Source organism: Coffea eugenioides, chromosome 3 (genome assembly GCF_003713205.1).
Source record: "Coffea eugenioides isolate CCC68of chromosome 3, Ceug_1.0, whole genome shotgun sequence".
Classification (NCBI taxonomy): Eukaryota; Viridiplantae; Streptophyta; class Magnoliopsida; order Gentianales; family Rubiaceae; genus Coffea; species Coffea eugenioides.
The window spans coordinates 5,829,137-5,836,856 of NC_040037.1; the positions used below are offsets into that span (position 1 = coordinate 5,829,137).

General features: G+C 34.4%; 2 protein-coding genes across 2 annotated transcripts; one reads left to right on the forward strand and one right to left on the reverse strand.

The window, feature by feature from the left end:
- Nucleotides 1-2,122: 2,122 nt before the first annotated feature.
- On the forward strand, nucleotides 2,123-3,833 carry LOC113764785 (protein PROTON GRADIENT REGULATION 5, chloroplastic). The gene is made up of 2 exons (XM_027308782.1): nucleotides 2,123-2,558; nucleotides 3,447-3,833. Exons 1-2 carry the CDS (start codon nucleotides 2,280-2,282, stop codon nucleotides 3,549-3,551), a joined length of 384 nt encoding a protein of 127 aa, XP_027164583.1. The 5' UTR covers nucleotides 2,123-2,279; the 3' UTR covers nucleotides 3,552-3,833.
- Nucleotides 3,834-3,912: 79 nt separating this feature from the next.
- Nucleotides 3,913-6,978, reverse strand: LOC113764784 (eukaryotic translation initiation factor). The gene is made up of 5 exons (XM_027308781.1): nucleotides 6,747-6,978; nucleotides 5,619-5,787; nucleotides 5,365-5,490; nucleotides 4,451-4,516; nucleotides 3,913-4,369 (listed from the first exon to the last, which is right to left on the reverse strand). The coding sequence occupies exons 1-5, from the start codon at nucleotides 6,956-6,958 to the stop codon at nucleotides 4,322-4,324; spliced, it is 621 nt and encodes a 206-aa protein (XP_027164582.1). The 5' UTR covers nucleotides 6,959-6,978; the 3' UTR covers nucleotides 3,913-4,321.
- Nucleotides 6,979-7,720: the final 742 nt, after the last annotated feature.

The window sequence follows — 7,720 nt, forward strand, 5'->3', positions numbered from 1 at the left end:
ACCTTAGCAACTTTTCTGTGGATAAAGACTTGATCCGAGATTAATTAGTAACAAAAGAGTGTAATTGTTACAAACTTGTTTAATTACTTGAAATCTAATGTGAAACGAGGGAAAAAATTTATTGAGGAATCTTTTGTTTTGCCTGGATGATAAAGAGAAGAAGAACATGAACGCTTGATGAATATGAGCATTGTAGTCTAATCATCTCAATCGTCAATTGTAAACAAAGTCATTTCCTTCCCCTTTTTTTTTGTTTTCTTCTGTTCCTTTAGAAGTAGCCAAGAAAATGTAATCCAAAACAGATGGCAAACAATGATTTTCATGTATAACTTCATTAATTAAAGGATTGAAGTAACATATTAATTACATGTATCATTTGCTTGTGCATCGAAATACTAGGGCAATAACCACTTGCATTTGCTTGTCACATGATGTTAGATTTGAGTACAATTGAGTTAAGTCGATTTCGAGCAGTGCAGTGTTCGAACTTGACTCGAATTAAAAAACACTTGGAATGTTAAAGTTTAAATTCGAATTTATCGAACTCTTGAAAGTCGAGTTTAAACTTGAGCTTAATTTCATTTTGCATTACTCGACCTTGAGTTTGAGCTCAAACTTGTGCTCATTGAGTCCAATCGAGTCTAAGAAATAAAATTTATATTTTATATAATTTTAAATAAGGGATAAAATAGATATTTCATACTTAAATTAAAAAAAATACATATGTGAAACTCGATTGAATTCAATTAAGTTCGATGAGCTTTTGAACCTCACATATTAAATTCTAGTTCGACTCGTTAAGTAATTCAAACTGCTCGAACTTGAGCTCAAATTCGATCAACATGAGTTGGAGTTCGAATTTTAATTGAATAAGGTTACAAACTACTCGATTAAACTCGATTCGTTTACACCTCAACTAAAACAACCAAACAAAATATGAAAAAGAACTTCAGGACTTGAATCACATTATATTGAATTCCCCTCTTCATCTATTCCTTTCCTTCCAAGTTCCAGGCTTCCAGCCAGTAAACCAAAACAAATGGTCTCCATACGAAGCACAAACAACAGTCTACTCTTTTTTCATGCTGCAACTCAATGTCCATGTATTTGAAAAGTTTTGGTCAAGTTTGACCTTTAAATTCATGAATCTTGATGTCCTCATTATTGTACCAAACGAGCAAGAAGACACGTTTCAACGATACAAATATGAAAACTATTTCAATCAAAGTTTACTTCGTATCTTGTTTTCCTACCGCACTTTGAACTTTCAAAATCATTGTTTACAACCAAAGTTATGAATCTTCTGGTTGCCAAGCACTTTCTTCCGACATAAACATTTACGGCCAGAAATTGATTCAAAGCCACTAAATTTGTGGTTAGCCGACCCACACTTAGCGGCTTAGGCTGCCATGAGCAAAAATAATGTTCACATTCATGAAGAAAAAAAAGAAAGAAAATACGCAAGTTTGAGAATAGCATTTTTTTGTGAACACGACAACAATCCTGTACGTTGATTTATAAATTGTTTCTTGTAATTTTCCATAGTTAATCAGGTCCTAATAAATGGGATTTCCTTCTTCTTCTTTTTTTTTTTTCAATTCCCTTTTACAGTTCTTGATAAATGGATCCTTTTCTTCTTTGAATACATATTTTTTCTATAGTTTCTGACGCTTTTGAGAAATTCACCTGACGAATAAAAGTGCCAATTAAATACTACCAGGTGAAACTTTGTCTCTTGACAGCATCATAAAACCGCATAAAATTTGTGTTGGTAATATAGAAAATGAAACAAAGGAAATGAAAAACTTTGAAAATGAAGAACTCACCCAAAAAATTTTGTTCCCATTTTTCATATTTCATTATTTGCTTCCGAGTTATGATCATGGACTTCAAAAAAATTATGGAGGGCTCCACAAGAATGGGAAAGAACCACAGAAATAGCAGAAAAAGATCCTCGAGCTCGAGGGGAAAGGATTCTATTCAAGTAAAAATACACGGAGAGGAAAATTACAGGCAAAAATCCAAGCCACCTGCCACCAGCATGCATGCGTGGCTCTTAATATCTCCTCACATTTCTCCAACTCTTCTATCCAATAAAAACCACAGGCTCTCATACTTACACCTCTTCATCATCACATCTTCTCACGACAACAGGACAGCATCAAAACTTCCGAAGACTGCAACGTAGATTAAAAGAAAAGTAAAACAAGAAAACCTTTGTGCTTAGATTTCTTAATTAAGAGGAAATCGTTCAAGTTAGTTCTACTTGTGATTTTTCAATGGCTGCGGCAGTTTGTGCAACTGGGTTTAAAGGGGGTTTATCATCTTCTTTTCATGGAAGTTGGGGAAAATCAGTGGGTGGGGAAGATTATCCCATGCTAGCCAAGACTGTTCCTAGCCATGTTCGAGTGGGGAAGCCGGTCAGATTACAGCCGATGATGGGAAATATTAATGAAGGAAAGGGACTGTTTGCTCCTCTTGTTATTGTTGCACGTAACATAATTGGCAAAAAGCGATTCAATCAGTTCAGGGGAAAGGCCATTTCTTTACACTCACAGGTACCAAACTGAGCCACCTCCAATTTTTTATTTTTTTTTTGTGATTTTCTTTGCTAATTGACATATTTCTTCCATGAGAAACAATTATTGGAGTTTGAACATAATATTTCCATGAGAAACAATAGTTGGATGATTATTTTAGGTTTTCAAACCGGCAAGATATTATGTAGGGGTGGTTTCTTGTGAAAGTTTTTAGCTTTATTTAAGGGAATTCAAGTGACAGTTTAATTGAAAAATATTGCCTGGCCACAGAAAAGGCTGGTACTAGCATTTTAGCCTTTCTTGTTTTTATACATACAACCTTGGACGGATGATGCAATTGTGTTATCTTCAATATTTTCTGCCGATGAAGTTGTTATGTTCTCCGAGCAATTTTGCTCTTTCTCTGCTTTTGGATTTCAAGTTCGTTCAACAAATTTCTGTTAATTATTATTGAATCAAATATTCTAAAATGAATCCTGAGTAATTTAGATAATTTTTTGAAAAAAATACTTAATACTTTTTTGATGTGATGTATATAATAAAATAAAAAAATGTGTTTGTGAGGCAAATGAATAAAATTTGGCGAACAATTACTATCCATACGAACCCATCTCGATATCCTTGATATTATCTAGGTAACTAGAATAACTAGATGTAAAAGAATGCCTCTACTATTCTTTTGTTTGGATATGAATTTTTTTCAAATATTATTTAACTTATATCATAAACACATTTTCAACAACTTTTTATACTCTTAATTACCTTTTTATCTCACATACATCATATAAAAAAATATTATAATATTAATCCCAATAATTTTCTATCCAAAGCATTTCATACTGAGACTACTATTATGTGCCAGTTTTCGCTTATGTAACTTATGAGTAACAGGACTCGCAATTTCAGGTAATAAATGAATTCTGCAAACAAATAGGAGCAGATTCAAAACAAAGGCAAGGGCTGATTCGATTAGCCAAGAAGAATGGAGAAAAACTTGGATTCCTTGCTTGATATGGTACATTCTCCTCACCACCATGGACACAGGATTATCAATGTTTGAGAGATTGTGTAAACTGCCACTGCAATATCTGATGTTCTTCTGATACCCAGAACATAATTCACATTGTCATCTCATTTATAGTACACATCTTCACAAAGGCTCCACGGTTAACCACAAAGTGTACGCAGGCATATAGGTTGCTTAGATTGCATTTTCTGAAGTGTTTTTGATAAAGAAATTACTGTAACACTTTTAGAACATAATGTATGTAAAATGAAAAAATGATCGATAAATGTTTGAAATAAATGTTCACAGAAAATGAAACAAAATTTTTGACAAAAATAGAAATCCAAACAGTACCAAAAAGCAATCCGGAATTCTAGTAACTGTTTCTAAGTACGGAGAATTCCAATATCCAGTCAAAACTCAGTCAAATTGCGTAAAACCCCTTTGCTTGAAGACAATTAGCAACTCACACAAAGGGAAGAAAGGCAACAATCTCAGTATTACTAGAATCAAAACTGGCATCTGACAACGTTACATTGAAACAATATATATTTTTTTAAAAAAACACCTAGATTGCAAAGGTCAAAACTGGCGCATGATAATGTTACATCAAAATTAAAGCGCAAAGCAATATCTTCTACATCAATTTGCAGTGACACAAGTGGTGGGGTGTTCCTGATTGTCGTCATTAACCGCATCTCTACTTAAATGCCACACACACATAATTTTGAGTATAATCAGGTGCCTGTTAACACTGTCGATTTCAAGTGCATATTCACACACTATATCGATTTTTTGCTGATCTTTCCCTTTTAGAATCATCCTGCCATATACAAAACGAGCTTGAGAAAGAAAAAAATATATATCATGACATGAGAAACTTAATAACCCAAATAAAACTTACATGAAAACTGTAAGAGATCTTATCTGTGACGTCAAGGATTTCCTTCCATTTCCTTCCAATGCTCATCTGGATCACAAAAACCAGGCCTAAATTATTATTCTTCTTAATGAGCAGACAGAAGAAATCAAGAAGTTCCAATGAGACGCTTAGGGAAATATTCAATTTGTGAAGGTATTCAGTGATGAGAATTTCAAGCATGGCCAATTTTGGAACTTTTCAGATTCTAGGAATATCTTTTAATAAGTTCTACAGTCTAACTGAAAACACTCAATGGATAAGAAGTTCCAAAAGAGATACAATAACATCCAGTTAGGAGATTAAAACCCTACACACACCGCCCCCCCAACCCCCACCCCCCAAAAAAAAAATGCATGAGTTAAAAAGTTGCTCCTAGATTTGACAATCCAAACATCAACAGCCAACTAGAAACTCAATTTGCTTTAGAGGATGTAAATTTTTTGATAAAGATTACACCTATCTAGTCTTGGAATCTTATCATGCTAAGTGCCTAAAACTAATCCACGTACAGTTAGGGCTCATAAGAACATTAGGATACCTAGTATAACCATCCAAAGCTAGCCTTTGCCAGGTTTATGCCCATATCTTTGTTCAACAACTGTAAACTGCACCCCCCCCCCCTTTCCCCTCAACAAAAAAATGGAAAAAGAAGGAGAGAAGCTAGGGAACCTTGATGCTCTAAATGCTACACACTTTGAAAGATTCCTCAGGGATTATCCACATATTGTCATAATTAGACTACACAACTAGAACCAATACTAACAATAGAAGCTTAACAACAGAAAATAATGCTAATTTAAATGCATTTAGACCATATTAAAATCTGCAGATATACGTAATTAGAAGCTAGTATAATATGAGAATATAAACATAAGATAAAACTGTAAGACCAAAACCTGAGCAGCTTCGTTGGTAGCAGTTTTAGTCCAGAGTGAAATCTTGTCCTGCCTTTGACGCACACTGGCAACCACTCCACATATCTCATCAGCCTCATCAAATTGCTCCCCAATTAAAGCCATCAACTGTCCAGCAGAATTCCATAGGTTAATCAACAAGATAACAAAAAACTCAGCTCCAAGACCTTGTTTTAACAAAATACAATGACATAAAAGCATCAACAAAAAGTCCAAAAAATAAATAAGATCTTTACAGTTTCGAGCCACATGTTATCAAGATTAGCTTTTCTGTTGCTAGTAACTGTCCACTTGCCTCCACCAGCACACTCAGGATCTTCCCATTTTGGCTCTATCCCAGCTTTGAACAAGTGAAAGTCTGCGTTTATCACTAACTTGCTGGGTCTAAATATCTGATCATACAAGCTGCAATAAAAGCTGTTCTTTTAACCGACACATAACAACAATTGAATCTTACATCCAGTGTTAGTTTTACCATGATGCTACAGGTACATATGAAAAACCTGAATGTTTATAGTTAATTGATGTTTAACACGACAAAAGAGACATTATGTGCTGTCAGTTAGGTTGAACGATTTTGAAGAATGTAGCATTCTCTAATCGAGCTGTCCTATTCAGGACACCCAGTTTTTGTCACGTTAGCGCCGCCCCGCCCCCCAACAAAAACAAATAAAAAAATCCCACAATTGAATCAAAAGTTGGATCTATTCGCCCGTGGAGAACTTTTAGTTGCTAAAGTTAGGAGAAATCAGCTTTTATTGGAAATGAGGAGACCAGGTTGCGAGCCAAACCAGGACTTGTACACTTTGCATCAGCTTTTCACATTTTCAGGGAACTATAATATAGTTGATTCATATCGTTGTACAATTCTGAAAAGTTTCCTCTATCCCAAATTTGAGGGAAACACAGATTTATCTTGTCAGATGCGCTAAAAGCAAAAGTGTTCGATTTTGTTTAATTAAAGGGCAGTCACTGCTACAGTTATTATTCTGACAATCCAAACCGCATTAGCAAAAAAGAAGCTGTCTTTTTCATTTGCATGAAAAAGAACAAATACAGATTCTAAATATTTTTCCCCCTCGTACAACCAATTACAGGATCAGTTAAAAAGAAATTTAACCTAAAACAGATACACTTTAGTAATTAATCTTAACCGTCAATCTATAAACACAATGAAATCAACAAATCTGACTGATAAGAGAAAGAACATACCGAATTCTCAAATTTATAATACTGAAGCCCTAGAATCCAATAAAATTCAGAAATCTGAATCAATCACACGAGATACATACAAAATATATACGTAAAAATTTAACAACATGAATTTATCAACAAATTTGTCCATGTTTGAGAGGATAATATACCTCCAGAATTCTTCAACTGTGTCGAAGGTGTAGAGCCTGCGCAAAGAGCTTCCCCAAGCTGCTCCTTGTTGTTTTGGCTTAGATGGGTTATCGCACCAAAACGACCACTTTCTCTCCACCTTATGCGGCAATTTTGCAGCTGCGTCCACCGTGGCCGGCGGTGCATCGGCCGATGTTGTTACCTCTACAGCCGCCGCAGCATCGCTCGCCATTTCTCTCTCTGTTTCCAGATTTCTTCCCCTTGTCTCTCTTAAGTTAGCGTTTTGATGGGATGTTGACTTGGGCCTCAAATTTTGGTTGCCCAATCTTGGAGGTCCAATAAGCACCAAAGGTGGAGCGGTTCAATGGTTTTGGATGCTTGCCACTTGGTCTGGACTCGATGAATACACTTTTTTGTTGTTGGGTTGTTTATTTGTTTGTGCGTTGGTTGTTTTTAGAAAAATTTTAATATGATGAACCAAAAGACTTCGTTTGGATTAATTATTTTTGGGATGTTTTTAAAATATTTTATTGTAACAGTTTATTGTAGCAGTGTATATTAAAATTTTTTTGAAATATTTGATATACTAATATGGATGGGATCTTTTTTGAGTTCTTGTGTTGGGATATGCAACTTTTTCTACATATTTTGCTAGATTATGTTTGATATCAAAATAATTTAGTTATTAGAAAAATAAGGATATTTGTTAACCAAAGATCATGTTGGTTTGTTAACAGATATTTTAGATAAGATTTGCTAGTAGAAGGAGATTATATTTTGTTGAGATTTTTAGGATAATTGTTAGTGGGATATTTTGCTAGTTTGTTTCATGTAATCACTATAAATAGTGAGTTGATGAATGTAGAACATAAGCTCATTTTCCACATTCAATGGAAGTCTCTTATAAGCTTTTTTGCAACACTAAGGTGTTGTTTCTTAGTTTATGCCCCAAAAAACCAACATCTTGTATATTACCGTAACATTGTATTTGAAA

Coding starts and splice junctions, on each gene's coding strand:
- LOC113764785 (XM_027308782.1), top strand. CDS start 2,280: ATGGCTGCGGCAGTTTGTGCAACTGGGTTTAAAGGGGGTTTATCATCT. Junction 2,559..3,446: donor CCATTTCTTTACACTCACAG/GTACCAAACTGA, acceptor TCGCAATTTCAG/GTAATAAATGAATTCTGCAA.
- LOC113764784 (XM_027308781.1), bottom strand. CDS start 6,958: ATGGCGAGCGATGCTGCGGCGGCTGTAGAGGTAACAACATCGGCCGAT. Junction 5,491..5,618: donor ATAACATGTGGCTCGAAACT/GTAAAGATCTTA, acceptor TCTGCTGGACAG/TTGATGGCTTTAATTGGGGA. Junction 4,517..5,364: donor CTACCAACGAAGCTGCTCAG/GTTTTGGTCTTA, acceptor TTTGTGATCCAG/ATGAGCATTGGAAGGAAATG.